The sequence below is a fragment of the Pyxicephalus adspersus genome, chromosome 6 (assembly GCF_032062135.1).
Source record: "Pyxicephalus adspersus chromosome 6, UCB_Pads_2.0, whole genome shotgun sequence".
Taxonomy (NCBI): Eukaryota; Metazoa; Chordata; class Amphibia; order Anura; family Pyxicephalidae; genus Pyxicephalus; species Pyxicephalus adspersus.
This window is the reverse complement of record NC_092863.1, coordinates 54,742,409-54,764,370: the sequence shown is the minus strand read 5'-3', so window position 1 is coordinate 54,764,370 and position 21,962 is coordinate 54,742,409. Positions and strand designations below refer to the sequence as shown.

The following is a 21,962-nucleotide window of genomic DNA, read 5'->3' as shown; positions in this document are numbered from 1 at the left end:
CACACACACACACACACACACACACACACACACACACACACACACACACCGAGTAATGACACAGAAGTGACTGAAGCTAATGAGACATTGAATGGAAGGACATTGCACAGACATTGCACTACTAGTCAATAGTGACTGGAAAGCTACAGTTCACCTGTCAGGAGAATGACAGGCTGCACCAGAAACCGCCTAGCACTGGTCACCTCAGAATGCCCTCTCTGCCTCCCTCCCCACTATTACAGGAGCCTTCTCATGCAGAAAGACATCCCCAGCATCCCTATAGACATAGCAGCCCGGCTGCTTGTAAACGGCAGGGAGGGGTAAGGGCAGGGCTCGGCAGGGAGGGGTAAGGGCAGGGCTCGGCAGGGAGGGCTCTGCGATCGACTCGGGTTGCCTTAGCGATCGACTGGTAGAACGCGATCGATGTTTTGGGCACCCCAATTTAAAATATGACCAAACTTCTACTAACAAAATGATACATCAACATAATAAAAAAATGAAATATTAGCTGCCTACTTAGCCAAAAAGGTTAAACTTACCAAAATGAAGTCCATGTCTGTATCGGAAGATGATTTCTCTAACCGCTTCTTGCTTTTGTGCTCGGTCCATCTTTTCATGTAGTCCTAGAAGTCTGCTAAGCTGAATGACACAAAGGTGTCTCTGCATGGCCTTGATATCCTCAGGCAGTGCAAATTCTCCCTCTGCTTGAGGAGTCAAAGGTAACGAACCCAGCAGTCTGTTTATAAACTACACACCAAGAGAAGCATCAAATACAGTGCAGCAAACCTAGAGTGCATTATAACATGCAATGATCTATGAAACATTTTTTTCATTAGACAGAAATATTGGAAATAGTAAACATGCAACTCACGCTTGAATGTTGAGCTGGACTGAGAAGATCAACAAAAACTTTCAGATCTGTAAAGCAGCAAGGCTTGTCACCGAACTTGATGAAATACTGGAACATCAGGTTTTCAGGTTCTCCTAACACAACAGAAAAATTCAAATTCAGATGTGTCCCATGATATTTTCAAGCTGCAACAACCATTTTAATGGAAGATTGCAAAGCCAATAGGTGGTTACAGGAAAAGGACTGCATTTCTTTTAGCTTAAGAATGGTGTGCTTACAATATTAAAACTGGTGTGGTGATGGACAAAAGCCTACAGTGAAATGTGTCAGAGGGAGGGTGTAGGTAAAGAACCTATTATTGTTGTTAATTACTTTGATGAAAATCATGCAGGCAAGCAATGGGACCAAACTGTTATCTGAACCCACAGATAAGAGGAATTGGACCTCCAAGTGAGTTCAAATTACTTTTCTCTGCAAAGTGAATTTTCACTTACCTTGGTGAAAAAGGTAAACATATGCTAACCTAAATCACACAATCATATGCAAACAATCTTTCCTGCAGATAAAATTAAATTTTCATTTTGGTTCAACTTTTTAAGTGAAAACCACTACAAGAGCAAACATGCCCTAATCTGGGTCATAGTTTGGTTCACCAATTTTGCACATCAGATGGAAAAGCACACTACCAAACTATGGCCTGCTCACTTACCCATCTTGTACTCATCATTACACCCTCTGCTTCTTAGACGTTGAATCAGCTCAAGCTTGGCCAGATGTGGCCCTCGAAGTGGTCGTGGATTTTTAGTATCTCCCTCTATCTGATCTTCCACAAACCTGACCGCCTGCTCTAAAGTGTGATCCAAGTCTCCTTCCGCTGACCTGGAAAAACATATCATTGTTTTATAGAATTTTTGAACCAGTCCAAAACTCTATATTTAGGCCTCATCTTGAAGCCCAACAATCTGTTTTAAAAATCCAGATCTGTAACGCTCAGTAGTTAAGCAGAGGTGACCTTTACCTCCAAAACAGTAAAAAGCATAATTACATGCTTAAACACCATACACTGTTATTTAAAAAGTTAGTGTTGGTAAACTCTCAAATTACATTTGCTGGACCTTGCCTCCCCTAGCCAATGCTAATGTAACTAGTGCCTCCCAGCTGCCTCCTTGGAAGGCTACATCACCAGTGCCTTTCAGTCAGTTCCCAGACTACAAGATCTCAAATGCTTGTTTACCTATTTGTATCCAGTTTTGTCAAAAAAATGACAATTTATTACAAGAAAGGAAGTTTAATGTAGACAACACTTATGGGTTACCAGAAGCTTTTCTATTATTGACCTGTAATACTAGTACTGGTGTGTCAACATTACAAGACTTTGCTGATATTTGCAATTAGTAATCAGAGATGGTGCAGACCTTATGAAATAAATATTGGCTTTAAGTCAAGAGACCATGAACACTGCAGGATACACCTATTACAGTTATGTACAATTATGCAAGGTTTATTATCCCTATTTATACATTTATATAGTGAAGACATTTTTTGTGGAACTTTACAGAGATAAATGTCATGTTTTTGGATGAGGCTGAAAAACAGAGTGCCTAAATAAAGAAAATAAAATAAAAAAAGGATAAACTAAAGAGAAACCAAACAAACTTCATGCAGACAGCGATATGGCTAAGATTCAAACTAGGTAGCCTAATGTTGCAAGACATTTAAACTATTGAGCCACTGTGGTGCACTCTGTCATACTTCTCAATGTCCCCTTATAACCAGCATTTTTATTACAAAATAAAGGTTTTGGTGTTTATGTCCACATTAGAAAAGAACAAATGCAAAAAGACTTACATTGGGCCCTTTAGTGGGGGAGTCCATGAATCATCAACAAGGTGCAGCACTGAGTCAAAGTAAGAAAGATAGAACTGCCAGTCATCTGGGCTAAAACAAAAAATAAACATTTATTAAAGTTAAGTGCACAAAAAACAACTAACCGGAATCAAGGCTTGGCAGTCATGCTGATGCCCCTGACTTCAACACATTCAGTCACTTAAACCTTTCAGACCATCTGTTTTATGTTATTTCACATGTCTATAGCATTCATGCCTATAACTTGAACTATTACAGTATCTAATTTTATATAGAGGAACCTTCTTCTGACCAACTCTTGTTAAACTTACATTGTGCAGTTTCTTGACAAGTTTTGTGTTTCCATGTGTTGAATACCCATACCAATATTCAACACTTATTCGTGTACAATGTAACCCTAAAATCTTGCGTAAACCTTGGTATGGTTGATGCAGCAAGCAGTTCACCCAGTTCATCGTTTTAATATACACATTTAACAATTCTATAAAGATACAATTAGTGACTTCCAAGGGGATCGGGCAGGGTAGAGGCAAGCTGCAGTCACCAATTTGTTTTTAGTAAACACAGAGCTTCAAATTAAATCTGGTATCATTACCTAGTATATCAGTGACCAAGGGTCCTGACACTCCATATATGCACGCTTGTTCCAGGTATGCAATTAGCTGTATAAGTCTACCTGCCATTGTAACAATAAACAAACAGGCCAGTGCCTAAGGAACCCAGGTTGAAGTTTGCGGGCATCTCAGTGGGGCAGGTCACTAAACGACATCATCACTGAACTCCTCCGATCAGAATCTTGTTTTGGCTATAAAATATACCTCTCCCCGATTACTGCCTTATTTCCGACGAGTACACAATTTTTGGGAACCACAGTTACCACTTGGGCCCCTGTGGTCCTGTGACCTGCCCAGTTGAGATGCCCACCAACTGCGACCTGTATTGTATTCAATAAAGTTGCCGATGCTTTTACTAATTGGCCCTATACATAGGGTTTAACTACTTTGTCTATATATTGGTAGGGATGTGGCAACTACCCTAGTGGGGGGCCTTTCTTTTGTAGTTTCACTAACCAGGTCTGTTATTCAGAATGCAGCTCTACAGCACACAAATTAAAAATCACATTTGCAATGACAGCTTTAACTCTTACTTTTTGAATGATGGTTCCTGTTTAATAGAGGCAGGGATAAACCACAAAAGTTTACAACTCACTTTTGCAAAAGAAGTCTTTTAGAGAGAGCGTTGCATTCCGGCCACTTGCTTAACTTCTTGTACATGGCCATACACTTGTTTTCACGGCTCTGCAGTTCACTGGTCAATTTCTCTAAACAGTAACATAACATACAAGTTTTACATTCATGTTATCAGCTCTATCATTATTATCTTACAGCTATCTATTAAGATAATTTATTTAAAGCGTATTACATAACCCCTCTAACCACTACAATTCATGTATAATTTTTTTTCCTATGATTATTGCGCTAAAAGGGAAGGTTTTATGAAGCCAGGGAAGGTAATCAATGGGGCTGGGTCAGACAGATGTATTACTAAAATACTTATAAGCAAGAGGTACTGTGCACAAATCACCAACAAATATAAACAATTCTCCATGTAAGATTTTGTAAGTTCTCTCACGTATCAGTGTTCAAGCTATATGAAATTATTGGGTTATTAAAAAAAAACAATGTGTAATACCATACAACACCCTACCATAATTAGTATTTTAGATATTAAAAAAAGACAATTAGGTTAATAAATTCCATTAGTTATGACTCCTGTTACTGACTTACCTCCAAGCTTGCCTCTAATGACTTCCAATGCCTCTTCATATTTTCCCAAACGCTCTAAAATCATGTAGTACAGTTCAACCTGCAACAGAAAGCAATTCAAGTTCCGAGAATGATAAGCTGAAATCATCAATGCTACATGGAAAACAATAAAATGCCACAACTTATTAGTGTCTTAAAAGTATCTTAGCCAATTACAATTTATTGCAATTAAATGGTCACAATTAGACTTCTTTTAACATTTATATGCAGGTATCATCCATCCCTATAGCCTGCTGATGGGGTGAAAAATGCTATTGAATTTAAGCCTCTTTCACAGAACTAAACCAGTACACAAGAAGCTTAAACGTGTCTGCTGCCAGATAAATGTGCTACTTAAGATCTTAAGATGCAGTAGAGTGCAGGACTGTCTCTTAGCAAGTGGTGTGTAAAGCTCTAGAATTACCAATCACTCAGGTTTGGTAAATTAAAGCTTAAAATAGGTTGAAATATCTACAAATTGTAAATATACAAAATAAACACATAATTAACTGAAGATAGATGCCTTGTTTCCAGTTACAATACAATGTTATCAATCAGTACTAGTATATTTTAAAAACTATCGGAAACAATTATCATACCTCAGCCTCTGCTTCTATTTTGTCCTCCTTTACCATCTTCTCAACCATTCTTTCAGCCAATGGCAAAAACATCGTTTTAGACAGTTTTTCATCCTGAGCTGAAATAGACTGGAAAAAATAAAGGAATTTAGAAGTTACCTCGAAATGTCCCAATTAACTCCTTCATACTCTCATACATTATTTCCACTGACTTATATTGAAACCATTTAAATTACGTGTTTGTTTATTTAAATAGTTTGTAATATGTTGTACTAGGATCATAATCTGAATTTTGCTCTAAGCAGAACAAAAAAAAAACAAAATGTACTTTTAATCTAGAGTAACAAATGTTTTAAAATCACTTAAAGTATTTTTGCAAGACATGATCGCTAAAGAAAAACCATGTTTGTACCCCCAAAATATGATACATTATCTTAGGTAATGACACAGTAATTGCCATTTTTTTCTAATCTGGAAGGTGTTTTCAGGTTTGAAAGCTAAAGTGGTTATGTGGGATCATCAAAAATTTAGCACAAGGGATAATTCAAAAGATGGAGTTTACAAATCTTAGAGAAAATGTGTGAACCTTAAAAGAAACCTCCACCAAGACAAATAAAGGATTAGGCAATAGCAATCTCTGTGACTCACTGAACTGGAACAACCATACTTTTCTGAGGCAGTGCCAAATACTGAGGCCTCTATGTCAACAATACAGCCAAACAAATATTTAGAAAAAGAAAAGTTCAGCGATGGTAATTTGCCTATTTTATCAGAAGAGATTTTTTCCAATATAGTAATGTGCCATTAGCATTAGTACATTCTGGCGTAATGTGAGACTACACATAAAATGCATCGAACATTGCCACAATTTAAAATTACTTTGTGGTGTGCTGCACTGCCTTTCATTGCGTGCATCATGGCCCATGACATTGCTAAAGAGTCATTTTGGTTTTTCTCATGCACTGTAGAGCATTTGCAACCCATTTACAATAAGCTAGATTAACGCTATACATACTAGCAAATGCATCAACGTATAGAAAAATGTGAATGAGCCAGAACAAAAATATGAAATGAAAGTGGCTTTTCATGAGGATGCTATTCACCCTATTCATCATACACATATAACATTCAACACCAACCACGAACATACACTCTTGTTGTGACCTTAATAGCAAAGTCTAGCTTTACCTGCATGATGAGGCTCATCACAGACCAGAAATAGTAAGGATTTTTTGGAACAATTTTATAAAGTGCCATTCCCGCCTGCAGAAGAACAACAAATAAATATTAATTTGTCATCAATCTAAACTTTTGCCATCAGTCAGAACTGTTACCGTTACAACTCAAAACAAAGTGTACACATACAGATATTTACAAGAACAAGAAAATATTTACTAACGGGAACTTTATTTAGGTAAAGAAATAAGAATAAAATGGTATCCTAATAAGGGTTTACATACAGTGAACTTTTACAGGTCATTTTGCAGACTTGAAAAAAGAATGCAATTATTTCTACCTGTTGCATTTTCTTGTATTCCCCTACTCTGGCATAAGCCATGAAGAGATGAGAGTGATACTCCTCACTGGTGGGGACTTTTTTCACAGCAGCCTCATAGAGTTTAGTTACCAATTCCGCTACAAAAAAATAAAGTACATTTATTACATTATTCAAAGAAATCTTTTCCAAACAGGCCTCTGTAAACCACTTTTCCTGTGCTAATGTTTAGCAGCTTAGCCAGCATTGTTGTGTCTTCATTTACTCCAATGTAAAAACATTTTTAAAAGCAAGTTAGGCTTAGTCTACCTGGAAGTTTTCCCCAGCGTTTAACCTTTGCATTCCAATAGGCAAATCTACACCAGGACATTTCCTTTAGACACATGTTTAGGCGTTAAAGATATCGCTTCTTGCAACGTTTTAAAAATTAAAATGCAGGGTTTTTAAGTGCTAGAAACATAAATGCAGTAAAAACTCGGCATAGACGTTTTCCAGCAGCAAGCTTTAAAACGCTAGTAAAAAAAAAAAAAAACGCATATAAACACAATAGGAACATTTACGTGCGTTTTTAAAACTGTCCGTGTAGACCCAGCCTTACAGGGAACTCTAGGGGCTCTATATCGGTTCCCGCTGTTAATTCCTCTGAAATTCGCTGACGGATGGTCATATCTCTCTACATGTCACCTAATAAAACAATGTCTCATTATGCCACCTAGTGGCCAATCTTCAAAAGTGCACAGTTGTCACAAAAGAAAAGAAATCTAACCACAAAGTACCCTTACTTAATAAATGGATAACACATGACTAACTAAAATTTTCAAATGTTCACATTTCTATAACTTCGACTCTGTTTTCTTGGAATTTACGTTATAAGATGTTACACATACGTCTGTGCATTTCCCTGAACAGGATGGTGAGTGCCTGCAAGGAGTTGTCATCCGTAGGTTCCAGTGCTGCTACCTCTTGGGCCAACATGAATGCTTCATCTTGTTTCCCAGTTCGCTGTAACCCAATTGCCTTAAGAACCTGAAGGAGATAAACAGATATTAAAAGAGTGCTGCGATTCTAAGCACACACACACACACAAATATACCATGCAATATGAATATATATATACAAAATGTATTCATATAGCACTAAAACAATTTGAAAAAAGCATGTAAAATTCTACGAAATGTTTGTGAACAAACGTTTCTCAAGTATGGATGCACAAACTAATTGATTTCTGCATATAAACAAATGTAGGAGAATAAAGGTAAAAATAAAACTAGCTGCCTATACTTCAAAGACTTGCTTACATTGGAACCTGATTGTATAAGAGCAGTTGTTGGGTTATATTGCCGGGCTAGTTGAAAATTATATATTGTAGGCTAGTTGAAAAAAGCTCCCCGGACACATTAATAGGAATCAAAACTCTAAATGGAGGGAATATTATAGATTAGCAAACTGCGACCCCTTTAGGAAGAGTTCCTTGGGCAAGCACTTAAGCAATTTAGAGTGACAGCCAGGCTATATGAAAGGTCAAAAAAGTGAGTCACCACACCCAGCGTTTGATCACAGCGAACAGCGAGGGCAGTGAACCACTCAATGCCATCCCTGTTTATTCTCCAAAGGAAAGACAACTATAGGCAAGCAGCAAATAAGGACCACTGGGCTTTCTTGTGGCTCTGCTGAATAAAAAGCAAAACAAGAGATACTTCCTGGATGCTGCATAGTGGAAATACGGCACAGAACGCACGGGCAACTCCATAACAGGATGGACTTTGGAAAACTATTCACTGGGGTCTCCTCCAGACTAGCTCTAGAACATCAGTGACCTGGAGTTTGGATGCAACACTCCAAAGTGTAATAGCCAGACTGCTTTGTAACTTGCGATACACTCTGCTCCTATACATTCATGTGTTAAACAAGGCACATAAGTTCACCAATAGCAATACCTTGGCACAGTGTAGGTCTTTATGTTTTTTCAGCAGTTTCTCAGCTTGCTGAATTGCCATCTTGTTGTTCCCATTATCCAGGTAATCTAGAATATTAACACAAGGAATATGTTATTGATTACCACATTAAATGTATTTTTCTAATGCAGCATTTGACTTGATAAAAGGCTGTATTACAATAGATGGCACCAATTAATTTTTCATTTAAAGCTTGGTTGAAAATGTTAAAATTCCAACAAAAATAATTTTCCCCAGTACTGTCCCTACAGACTTGCTCGTACATTGGTGTGGCACTTTTCTTCTTTCAGGTTAAATTATGCCCCGAAAAGGAAAGGGAGGATTAGTAGTGCCTATACTTGTTGTACATCTTTTTTCTTTTTTTTTTTGGGGGGGGTGGGGGTACTTTGAATCTGGGATCCTCAGCTACCAGGGTTTTGATTCCTTTTTCCTTCTATAGAAGAAAAATAAACACCTAATGAAATAATTGAATTGGAAGGCTCTGACCAGTGGATAATGGCTGGTCCTAAATGCTTACCACAACTCTACTGTACCAAAACTTTTCAACAATTACAAATTGAATTCTCTCTCCTAAGACCCAAGGTCCTCCACACCATTCATAGTCAACAGAAACTAGCTGACCCTAACCAATCAAAGTGAAATCAGCATTTATAGCTCGGGACTCCCTGAACTATTTAGTCCTACCAGGTCACCCAGGCATCTATATCTGTGTCTCCATGTCCTACTCAACTTTTTCCTATCCCGTGACAATAATAATTTACAATAGTCTGTTTTCTAAAAAGAATTTCCCTTATGTCCCAGATGTACCTAGGCACAGGAAGACCCCAATCACATGTTTTGGAAATGTCCCAAACTTTTCTGACTGGTAAGAAATTTCTGTACTCGTTTAATCTGGATTTGATCATAAATGGGATTTAAAATCAACAATGAGGTTATATACTTTGATTGGTAGGTCTTGATAAGTGGTTTAAAAACAAGAGAAGAAACACTATCTTTTCTTACTCACCCCCAAACAGTGCTCAACCAAGACATTTTTGTAAACTGGGTGGGAAGAAATTCTAGGCGGGTGGAAGCCCCTGAATGTTGTCCCAACTCATCAGTAACCACCCAAAAACAGCCGGGTGGTTGCCAAAAAGTGCCGGGTGGTGCGCCCAGCTAAAAGGGTCTGGGGAGAACACTGCCCAAATTTAGATAGACAACAAAAATAGTATTAACTGGAATTGAAAGATAATAAAAAGTGCAGCTTTGGCTGCAATATTCTATTTCAATTCGAAGCATTCCACATTTTCCTGACACCAGAAACTATTAGTCTGATGGCCAGCGCTGTTCAATCTTTTTCCACTGAACCCAACCTAGCCTGTGAATGTATAGTAAACTCATGGAAATTTTAAGATAAAAAGATATGAGAGAGATGCAGAAAATTTGAATTTTATACAACCCATATGCAAATAGTACTCAAGTTGTGCAAGTATAGTGTGACAAGCTTCAAGCTCCAAGTCAGTGCAATTTGCATTGAATTTGCCATAAAGTTGAATTTCCTGATTTCATTGACCATTTCTAGTGGTGAATTAATTTCTGTTTTTCTGCTTTTGTCTCCAATTACTAGGTTTCTTCCCAGTACACAAACTAATCGACTCCTGGTGCTACCCCTTTCACAGTTCAGCCCCTTCCATTTTGCTTATATATGCTGTACTCACTTATCACTTATACAGGATTGACAAACGTGGCCCGGAACCAGGATTGACAAATGTGGCCATAGGCTAGGGATTCCCTACATATGTGCATTAATGTGTGTTGGACAAAATGTCAGCACCTTTATGGGAAAGGCTATTTCCAAGAGATAAAAGAACTAAATTTACAGATTCTAACTGCACTAAAAATCAGTTTAAATCTTAATTAATTTTCCTGGCAACATTTTCCCAAAACTATTAGAGCTAGTCCAGAACTCCTACAAACAGACAAATTAAGACACAAATAATTGCTTGGTATCGGACAAATGAGAAACTTGTGACCACCTTTGCTTTTGTGACCTAATCAAAAAAGGTATGGACACCCCTAGGAAATAAACTCCATTCCTCTCTTTGTTACTTCCTCTCTTCACTTTACCCCAACAAAATATTGAAGAATTTTTGGGTGCTCCTCATAAGACTTACCACTGCCTGGACCATTTACTGCCAATAAGGTTTCCTGAGCTTCACATTATATTTTCCAGGCTTAGGCTATATACTGTAGAAATGGGACACATACCAGTCAATTTGCCTATGCCCCAACACCTCCAATTTTAGGTAAGGAATGAAGTGAGCTCCTATCCCTTATTAAGACAACACTGACTATTTTTGTCAATTTGAAATACCATTGGGAAGTGTGCATGTAAATTTCCTACTGTACTAAACTTCTAATGGTTAATATTAAATGTAAAAATACAATACTGCAAACATCAATAAAAATGACTGAAACAGAAAAAAAAATGGATAGCAGGTAGATTATGGTATCAGGAGAGTAAATCACTAGGACCATGCAGAAGATCAAACATGAAAATGAAACATGAAAACTAAGCAAAAGTTAAAAAAATAGGAAGCAACTCAGATACTTATGTCAGATATCCCCCGCTGGTATTCACTGAACTGTATATTGTTACTCCAGTTTGTTAACTTTCTTGAACATAACCTTTGGCACCGATGTTCACACCTGTCAGCTTTGCATCAATGTGTGTGATCATCATGGTATGTTTCCATTCATTCTAACAAACATCCCAACACGCTAAAACTCAGCTCAGAGCGGGTGCACTGCAATGCACAACAACACACAGTAACATGACTTATGGAAGACTTTGTAATAAAAAAAAAATAAAAACAATTGTACATGTCTAATTTTTGTCCATTCTGATGCCTTGGTATCTTCTATTTTAATGGATTGCCTAAAAATAACGATTGTTAAGGCAAGGCTCCTAGGGGGAAAGGTGTGAATGGACCTATTTACGTCTCTGAACCATTTATACCCGATTTCCATTTTAAATTTACTCACTGCGCTTGAAAGCTATGAGAAGTGACTTTTGGTAGGAAAGAAAAATCTGCAGGATATGGAAACTGTTTCTGCTAATTTATGAGCATGCTACCTGGCTGCCATGCTAAATTGCTTTGGGGAAGCACTAATTTAGGAACAAGAGATTAGGCGTTCTGACTTCTATTTCCAGTCAGACGTCCTCATCTAAAAACTGTCCCAGATTAGGGTCACCTCATAACAGCATATTGTACGAACGTGTACTTGAAGAGACTTTACTAAGTCCTCAAAATATAAAAAACCTTATCTGGCAAATTCAACAACCAGAATAATGTGACAACATAAGAGACATGACCTCTGAATTTCAGCATCTTTCTTCATCCTCTTAGTGTACAGATCATATGCTTTCTATAGGCACAACTCCAATTACAGCCTGATACTAGGTACACATCCAGAGTAGGGCCATTTCTTGGCAAGAATCTGGCAATACATATCATACAGTAGTTTTGACTAATACAATAATAATGGTGTTTTCCTTAGCCCCTTTTAGCCTGGTTCTCCACCCAGACCTTTTTGGTGACAACTTGTCTATGGTTATGGAAGAGTTAGGTCACAATACAGGGGCTGCCACCCACCTACAATTTCTTACCACCCAGCTTAAAAGAATTTCTGGCTAGAACACTGTAATAGATTGCAATACTGTAAGCAAGGTAATATAATGAATGCACAATGTAATTTTAGGAAATCTTATATATAGTATAGTATATACTATATATTATAAACTAACTTATATACTATATATATTAACTATCTTATAGTATAAAGAACTTTAAAATGATCCACCCTCAAATCAATATATTTCCCCAGCCCCAACACATAGCTGCTGCCAATATAAATATTGGGCTGTTAGGCAACTGGTGGGCCACGTAACAAAATATATTGAAGCAAAACTTCTTTAAAAGCATTCTTACATGCCTGATTGAACGTTTCAGCTATTAAAACTGCTGACCTGCGCATGTGCAGCTCAGCATTGGTTGCTGGAATATCAGTCAGTTCTCCTGTTTACTAACAACTTCTTGCATCCCTATTATAAATTGTCAGTATGCTGGGGAAATAAGTGCATGTCTACTGGACACAATGCTCATGCCTGCTTTCACACATGCCAACTTGCAATAGAAGCCAAAAACCAGCCTTAATATCTTCTTTCATGTCAATATAGTGACATTAAATGGAATGCTTTTTGTTGCATTTCTAGACTGAATGATGAATAGCATCATTAAAAGAAATCATCAAGGGAAAACCAAAAGAAACTGGAACATGCATGGGTCTGTTACTGCCAATCAAGAAAAGCGCTAAACTATCAGTATGGGCCACCTGTTCCTCATGTGAGGACATTCTGGTTCTCCGTATAGAACATGTAGTGAGGCAGCTTTATGCTACATCCACAAACATATGATGCAAGAAAGATGTGAGATAATCATGAAAAAGGTGATTTTTGATAAACAACAAAAAAAAAAGTTCATCTAAAATATGAGAGAAGAACAGATCAGTAAATGTTCCCAGATACTATGGACATATTATACTGTGCTGCCTCAAGCTTATTCCTAAGGAGGATTCAAACTTCAGTTCAGGTGCCCTGGGCTTTGCCATTATGCGCAAAATGCTCAGTATAGTTGCACAATTATGGTGCCCACAAACATGAAATGACCACTTTATGATCTGGTGGGTTCAATAATAGGCTTAGAAGTAAACAAGAAAAGTCCAACTTTTTTGGAGAATTGGAAGGCTTGGGGCTCCAGCCAATGTGGTTCCCAAAATAAATCAACACTGTGGATGTCCTCCTGTGTCTCACTTTCCTCCATCAAAAATACACTCACATGGCCAAACTAGATATCTGCTGTGTTTAGATCCTGCACAAAAAAAAAAATCAGGGGAAAAAAAAAGTTGGACACGGAATGATCTCCTGCATGATAGATAGCTATTCTTCCATCTCCAGGAGAATGTGACACAGGACTGACCACTTATTGGGGTAAGCAAAATAACTGCCATCAATGATTGGGGGGGGGGGGGGGGGTATGATTGGGGACTCTGATTGAGGCAACTTGCAGGTTGTAATATGTTCATGGTAACCAAAGCATTCTGGTTGTATGATACTGGTGGTAACTCAGAACAGAACATTATTATTTGTCCTTGTAATGGCACAGTAGCCCACGTGTTGCCTGTATTTTGCCCCATTTCACCACTATTAAGTCCTTGAATTTCATACCAATCTCCTACTATCCCCATGTAGTGTCGCAGCGCACTTTGAATGTCACCTTTTGACCCTTGCGCCTATTTTTTTTTTATTAAGCATGACAATGAATGGACCGCTATTACACTATTGTGTTACATTTTATATATCATTCTGTCTTACCCAGGTTTTGTTGAAGTTCAAGTCTTTTTTCTCCTATCAGCTTATTTATAAATATATGATTAGTATTAAAATTGATTTTGATGTGTATATAGGTGAGTGTCGATAGGTGACTGCAAGCGCTGACATGCACTGCCTTGACATACATGACTTGTCAGCCCCCCTGAAATAGTAATGGCATTCAGTATTTACAACTATAACTAAAAGACATTTCAGACTGTCTGCCACAGGCACCAGCTGCTCCCATTCAAGTGAATAGGAGAATTTGAGCACGATCTTGTGCCCTTGGCTGTGGTGGATTGTGGCACGGCTACAGAAAGTGGTTAGTCACTTGAGTTAGTACTCAGCTGCCGTCTACTATGCCCCTGGGGAAGGCCAAACACACAAGCTAAAGAAGCAAAGTGTAACCGTACTACTCATGCTGTCACCTTTTATTGGGGGGCCAGGCCTTCCCGTCTCCCAAGCTTTATACCCGGCCGCCCCTAAGCCAGCGACACCTCAGATTCTGCATCAGTCCATGGGTTTGCCTGGCAATCTTTACACTTTATTAGACCCAGCACACACATTACATATAAAGGCAACAGAATCTACAGCACCGCACGTTAGGTATTCCTGCACTTCTATAGAACAAAAACCCATCATCATTACCTGTAAAGCGATCTAATGAAGATCTGAACCCTGTGTGCAATGCTGGGTGTTATACAGCGACAGGTGCTGGGGCCCCATTCTGACCGCTGAGATATTGTGTTATACATGCAGAGGTCATGTTGTGTCCAATCACACAATATTTGGAGATGGCACACATGTGAGTTCCTCTGTCGGAGACATTGGACACACGCCTATTGCACCTGGCAGACCATTGTACGGAGATTATTATTATATAATTGCTGTGTATGGGCAGATCGTTGTGTACAATCCTACACATCCCCCCAATGATAGTGGGGGGAGGGGGATATTATGACAATAAGGTGATCCATGCAAATCTCATAGCACCAGGCTGAGCATTGCTGTGTATGGGCAGATCCTTGGGTAGGGGGGTCATACCTGCACATCTGACCCCATGATGGTCGGGTGGGGGGTTAAATGACAATAGGGTCAGTGTTGGCCCAGGCACTGCCTGACCCCATGTATGTGATAGGTCCTAGGTGTCCCCTGGCCTCCCATGTGCACCTGTCACCCTGCTGACATGAGCAGATCACACCCCGGGGCCCCGGGCAGGCCAAGTAATCGGCTTATATGGTGGATGCTGTATGACAGCCTGCTGAGATCACTACAATCCAGGACAAGGCTCCAGGCTGCTGATATTTAGGGGCACACAGGTGGCCGGGCAGGAAAAACACACATACAGCCCCCGATCACCTTGCCCTGCCTCTCCACGTCGCCCGATCAGCCATTCATCGGCTCCTCAGCCCCCTCCGGTGCCGGGCCTACCTACCGCACCGGCACCGCCGAACCCTGCACCACCGCCTGCACGGCTATTCCCAGGTGTGCGGACCACGGCCGCCTTATCCCCTCGGACCCCGGCCACTCACCATAGATCGGTCGGAGCCTCCTATCGTTAGGGTCCTGCACATGGCCCCGCGCCGCCATGATGACAAGCGCAGAAGCAGAGTGCGCATGCGCGGCAGGAAGCGGACGGCGGCGTTAAAGGGACAGCACAGAGGAGCGGTGCAGGGTGATGTGTGTGACCTGCACTGCCTCTTCCTGCCCTTGTAATGTCACAGCCACAATATGCACATACCCTGAGCAGGCGTATCCCCCCCCCATGGAGTGATAGCTGCGGACTGTTACATGAACCCAATATGTGTGAATCTCCTATGTTATGTGACGGTCCCTTGTCATAATTAGGGTCTGAAGTCACTTCCTGTTACTACTCCAGAGAAGGAAGTGAAGCGAAATTTTCCCAATGCCATACAGTTAGAAATAACATTTTGTATCCAAAACTAAAATAAAAGATTTTGTCTATACACAGGACCCTGAAATTAAGAGCTTACAATCTAAAAGACAGGGACGTCGCATTAATGGAATTATTTCATCTTCTGTGGCCTGTGCTCATACACTGGGCCTGCTGTACTGCTTTTATGTTGCCACTGAGGGGGAGACACGGATCTGACAGGAATTAAACCCCGCCCATATATGATTCACAGACCACGCCTCCACTGACCACGCCCAGATCCTTGCATCATGGCTGATATAAAACATTACAGCACCTTTACAGTACATCAGCCCTGAGGTAACCATGGCTGCTGCCACTTTGTTTACATTTGAGAGATTTCCTGTTGTGTCTTCAGGACAGGAAGTGAAGAGAAATTAGGGCACAGATAGCATAACCTGCTTTTTTATTTTAATGTAACATTTTTAATAATGGACGTTTGCATGAAAAAGAAGCAAGTATAATAAACAGAATGGGAAAGATGAGAAGATGAGAGAGCTCCGTGACGCCCCCACGTGGTGGGGCACTGTATAATGCACATTCAGAAGGCTGCACATGTCATCCCAACTTAATGCAGTGTGCAAGCACATGGTGTATTCTGCCCTACACATTCTTCTATACAATGTTACATATGTACACGTCAACCTGTTACTATTACACTTTAATCAGTTTGAGAATTATTTTGGCTTTAAAACTGGCTGGCTGAAATGCTAAAACTACAAAAAAATGCAATCTCTTTTAGTTGTATGAAAAACATATGCATTACAAAGGCATACCAGATATAAAGTGAACTTGCATAGTTTGTATATGGGAAGTTTGTAGAGTAAAGCTGGGTACACACGTGCAATTTTTGTCGTTGGAAAGGATCTTTCACGATCCTTTCCAACAACAAAGGACTACACGATGCATGAACGAGTGCTGTACATACAGCACCATTTTGCTCTATGGAGAGGGGAGGGGGAGAATGACGGAGCGGCACCCTGCTGCGCGCTCTCCCCTTCCCTTTCATAAGGATCGGTCGTCGTTCATCGTTCGTGGATCCGCCAGGACGGATCCACAAACGATTAACAACGCCGACTGTACACACGCCAGATTCTCGCCCGATACCTGGCCGATGCCGATTATCGGGCGAGAAAAATCTGACGTGTGTACGCAGCTTAAGATGGATGGTCTGAGGCTTTTATTAGATGACCTAGTCTGGCAATTAACCAGATCAGAAAGCATTATTCTGGGTATGGAGAAGCTGCAACATCTGCAGACACCTCCTGATGTTAAGAAACAAAAAGAAACAATCGTTCTTTAAGATATCCCTGGGATTTGTCCAAAAATGTAGTTTCTCTGAGATATGTCAGCTTATTGCATTAATATGCATGTGTACAGAAATATCTTTAGTAAGATAGATCTGAGGTTACACAGTTATATGTTCTGACTGCATCTATCTACAGCTAACCCACACAGTGCACCATATTTGTATTTTCTAACCTCGCCCTTGTTTTACATTATTCTAGGAGACCTTAGGCTCCTAGTAGGAGAAAGTAAATCTGAGTAGCACACCATGGTGAGCAGTAGGTGTGTATAAAAAGAACCTACCAGTGGTAGTGACTTAGGATTTCTAGGTTATATGGAGTCCAAGCCTAGATATTGTGCCAGTCTACACTGGAGCTTATTGTGTACCCCTACACTGGTGATCAATCCCTAGAGTTCTCCTTTTACATTATTATTATTATTATTATTATTATTATTATTAATAATAATAAACAGGATTTATCTAGCGCCAACATATTACGCAGCGCTGTACCTTAGTCAATGCATACACTTACATTGGCAGTCAGTGCTCACTGTTCCCACTTTGCATTGGGGGTCTGTGCTCAGTGTACCCCCTTACATGGTGGGCATTTTTTGCCCCCTTACATTTATGTCATTGACAGTAAGGCCCCTTACAGGAAACATTGATATGGAGATCAGTGCTAAGTGTATATGTCAGAGGAACTAAAGACCTCTTTACTCAGTGAAGCAGCGGTGCAGTCATTACTTTCCCATCAGCGCAAATCGTGCCTGCAGTTGAGATGCAGCTTGCAGCTCCTTGCCTCTTTGCCTGCAGCCACCCATTGCGGATTTCACAGGGATTCACTTCGACATGCAACTGCCCATCTTACCAACACAAACCTTCATTTTGGCACAAAGCCACTGGAGACTGTTACACCCACCTACAGTGGGAACTTAGCATAAATGCAACTAATCGGTTTAGCTTTAGGGCTAGGATTTGGGATACTCAACTTTCTCAGAATTCAAAATGGAGGCTGATGACAGCAGCCCACAGCTATGTGAGTTTGCAACTTTATTGTAACTTTTTTTTTTTTTTTTTGCATGAATGGAGACTAAATGATACCTTTCCACACCCATGTGTGCAGAGCTTGTAATACATGTCTTAGAAGCCTCTGGTTAAAACTGGCATCTCTGGCACTGGCACAAACTAACTTCAGGGTTTTGAAGCTAATTCTATTTGGCATTGCTATGGCTCATATCAATTAAGTTCTTCCAGAATGTTACTTCACCACTTTAGTAAAAGATATTGAACCTTTACATATATATTTTTACTTTTGATAAAATAATTTTACCATCCCTTTCTAAATGGCAGAATACTAAAATGAAGGCATATCAGTTCTGTGATATCAGACCTAGGCAGTGACTCCTGAAAGACAGCTGTCCTCAAAATTAGAGAATGGATGTCTCTTGTGGGAGGGGATTGGCTGACCCCCATCCCTTGATATCTGGTAAAGAACAACTGAAGTAACACATGGTCAGAAGGGGGATGGGGGCAGCGATTTCATTAAGTCTAATGTGGCCATACATGGTTCTATCTCTGCAAGCTATAGGCTACATTTCAGCACTGTATTGTGATCTTATCTCACCCCAAGGGGTGAAAAATAGCACATAAAGACTATTTGTATTTTTGAGCAGAGTTTCAATCTGATTTTTGACCACTTGTTAAGTCTGCTTTTGATCCAGTAGGATACATGACACTTTCAGGTCTAAGAGACTGCACTGATCCCAGTTCGTATTAGGTTACCCCCACAATGTTTAGCTGTGGGTTTTGCCATGTCAGCAAATGTAAGAAACTGCTATTTTGCTATTGACAAATATCTGGACTTTCTTACCAAGAAGCTGATTGGCAGAAGCTTAAAGAATGTCAATAACGCTCATCCCTGTGATGTTGGAGACCATCATTTTAGTCTAAAAAAAAGCCATCTGACTTTACCTTGTTGGAGATATGTTGAAGAAGATTGTGTTGGTCCCTCTAGGAGTCCCTGTTCAGTATTGTTATGATTGAGGAGAGGTTCCTAAAAAGCTCAGACGTTAAAGGCTGACATGCAGCAGGTTGCTAGAAAGGCTTTATTTGAAGAACAGCAGAGGTGGTTTATTCATGTAAGTCTACAACATGTTTAAATAGGACTGCCTTAGGAAAGACCAAGATGACTCTAGATTGTTTTGTTTTTCTCGATTACTAAACAACTAACTTTAAATAGAGTTTGGATTGGGAGCTTTTTTGTACTGATCAGGGTTCCCAAGAAAGTGACAATGACATTATTATTAATATGGGGATAAGATTCCCATAATAGCACTGGTTGAATGACAAGCAGGAAAAATCGAAGATGAAGAAAGTGTCTGAAAAATGTAATGAAAGCATTTGGTCTCTAGGCAAAGTGCAAATAGGCTAAATTATAGATTATCCATTTTGAAATGAAACTTGAATACATTTGTTCATTGAATACTTTAGTGTTTCTATGGTTGCTTTCCTGACAATTGTCTGCCATTATGAGTTCTTGGAGACCAGTGATGAAGTTGGCGATAACCACAATGGAATAAGCTTTTATGAAATAAGCAGACCAGGACAACCACAGACCTTAGGACAACACTGGGTGATATGCTTCTCCTGCAGCGATATATTACAATAATACAAGTTTTTGAAGTCTAAATCAATCGGGCCATGAAATGAATCCTTAAAGCTGTATACCAGTAGGGAATAGTATATATAATATATACAATATATAATATACAATATAAGTTATGTTCTGCTGTGGAGATTCTTCCTGCATTGATACTCATACAAGAATGGGAGCGTTTGGGCATCACCAGGATAGGAAGGCAAAGACGGCAATAAACATTGTAAGAAGTTCTAAACCTTTCCTACTTTACTAAGAACAGGATTTTATCTTTGTTTAGATGAAATAAATACCTGTCATTTAATATTATTCCAAGAACAGAATGCACTTATTTGGCTGCTTTCCTTCTTGAAATAAGAATCCATATATTTATTAAAGGAGAGCAGGTAACTAATAATTGAAGTCAATCTGAAATCTGTTCCACTGGTAAATTTAATAATTAAAAAAACATTCAAATTATGAGACTTTAAAGCGAAACTGAACTCCCAACATGCTGTTGAGTCATTTTTAACATTTATTTGTTGGTCTCCTTTGTGAAATATAAACCTGGAGGTGGTACAGAAGTGCCCCTTGTTCCCCTCTGTTTGCAGCCCTGCCCATGTACAACCGCAAACTTGGGTGCCAACTGGGCGCATGTAACTAAATGATGTATTAAGAGTCACCAAAACCAATGCCAAAGTGAGAGAAATATTAATGTGCCATCAAATACCTATGGTAAAGTCTTTTTTTAATGTAGATTAAAATTGGAGATTTTGTCCTGTTTGAATTTAAATGTAGTGCTAATATGGTGCAACATAAAAACATTGGAACTACCAGCATTCTGTTCTATGGGGTCTCTTCCTAAAAGAAAAAAAAAAATATATATATATATACTGTTTATTAACCTCCTTGCCGTTAAGCCCGACCTTCGTACGGGCAAAAAAAATGGCTAGGATGGTTAACCCCGAGATTTTTCCCATCCTTACTTACCTGGTCCCCCTGGGTTCATCCAGCGTCGTGTTCGTGTTCCAGCGTCGTCCTCCGCCGATCGTCGTCCGTCGATCTCCCTCTCCAGCGTCGGGTGCCTTCGTCGGGGTGCCAGCGGGACCGGTAAGATGCCGGCCGGCTTCTTACCTGGTCCCGCTGATCGTCCACGTCCTTCTTCTTCCAGCGCCGGATGATCTCTGAAACGAAAAGCCGTCCGGCGGAGAAAAAAAAAACGGACGGCTTCTCCCTGCGTGCGTGATGACGTCGGCGCGTGTGCGGGAAATTCAAATTGAAACGCATTCATTTATTTTGTATTGAATTCAATACAAACTCCTGTATCCAATCCAATACAAAATAATTCAAATAATTACAAAGTATATAACTGGTAAATTGAAACTGTCATTTTGTATTGGATTGAATACAAACTCCCTATCCAATCCAATACAAAAAATAAAAAAAATAAAATAAAAGTAAATAACTTGGAAATTCAAATTTATATTTTGTATTTGATTGGATACAAACTTGCGTATCCAATCCAATACAAAATAATATAAAATTAATACAAAGTACATAGCTGGTAAATTCAAACGCTCATTTTGTATTGGATTGAATACAAACTCCCGTATCCAATCCAATACAAAAAAAGAAAAGAAAAGTAAATAACTTGGAAATTCAAATTCATATTTTGCACTGGATTGGATACAAACTCCCGTATCCAATCAAATACAAAATAATTCAAAACAAACTCCAATAAATACACAATCAAAGTTTTAAAAATTGCCACACTAGGGAGGTGTTTTAGAATAATATAGTACTTTACAATATACAGAGTTATTGCTTTTTCAGTATTTTCAGTATTTTTGATTTGTTTACATAGTCATGTTTAAGCTGATGTTTGTGTTTTTCCTTTAATTTTATTAAAAGTAATTTTTTTTTTTACATGATTGTGTGTTTCAAACATTTTTTATATTCATATTATCTACTAGAACCCCTGTTCGGACATATTTCTGTAAGTTACAGGTCTACAATTTAAAAAAAAAATTCATGAAAAACAGTGGATCACTTTTGGTACAGAAATCTAGACCTCAGTGTAACGCTCAGGTTATTATTATTAATAATAATAATAATATTAATAAAATAATATAAATATTAAATAATAC

The 21,962-nt window shown here is 39.1% G+C and overlaps 1 protein-coding gene across 1 annotated transcript in view; it reads right to left on the bottom strand.

Moving 5' to 3' along the window:
• NAA25 (N-alpha-acetyltransferase 25, NatB auxiliary subunit) overlaps positions 1 to 15,645 on the bottom strand; it is a 29,644-nt gene extending 13,999 nt beyond the window's left edge. Inside the window, exons 1-12 of the mRNA XM_072413935.1 lie at positions 15,492 to 15,645; positions 8,532 to 8,617; positions 7,482 to 7,620; positions 6,616 to 6,734; positions 6,288 to 6,362; positions 5,121 to 5,228; positions 4,504 to 4,582; positions 3,926 to 4,037; positions 2,699 to 2,788; positions 1,560 to 1,729; positions 872 to 984; positions 522 to 747 (exon numbers count right to left, since the gene is read on the bottom strand). Of these exons, the coding sequence (XP_072270036.1) occupies positions 522 to 747; positions 872 to 984; positions 1,560 to 1,729; positions 2,699 to 2,788; positions 3,926 to 4,037; positions 4,504 to 4,582; positions 5,121 to 5,228; positions 6,288 to 6,362; positions 6,616 to 6,734; positions 7,482 to 7,620; positions 8,532 to 8,617; positions 15,492 to 15,549 (1,375 nt within the window). The 5' untranslated portion in view covers positions 15,550 to 15,645. The remainder of the gene's footprint in view (positions 1 to 521; positions 748 to 871; positions 985 to 1,559; positions 1,730 to 2,698; positions 2,789 to 3,925; positions 4,038 to 4,503; positions 4,583 to 5,120; positions 5,229 to 6,287; positions 6,363 to 6,615; positions 6,735 to 7,481; positions 7,621 to 8,531; positions 8,618 to 15,491) is intronic.
• Positions 15,646 to 21,962: the final 6,317 nt, after the last annotated feature.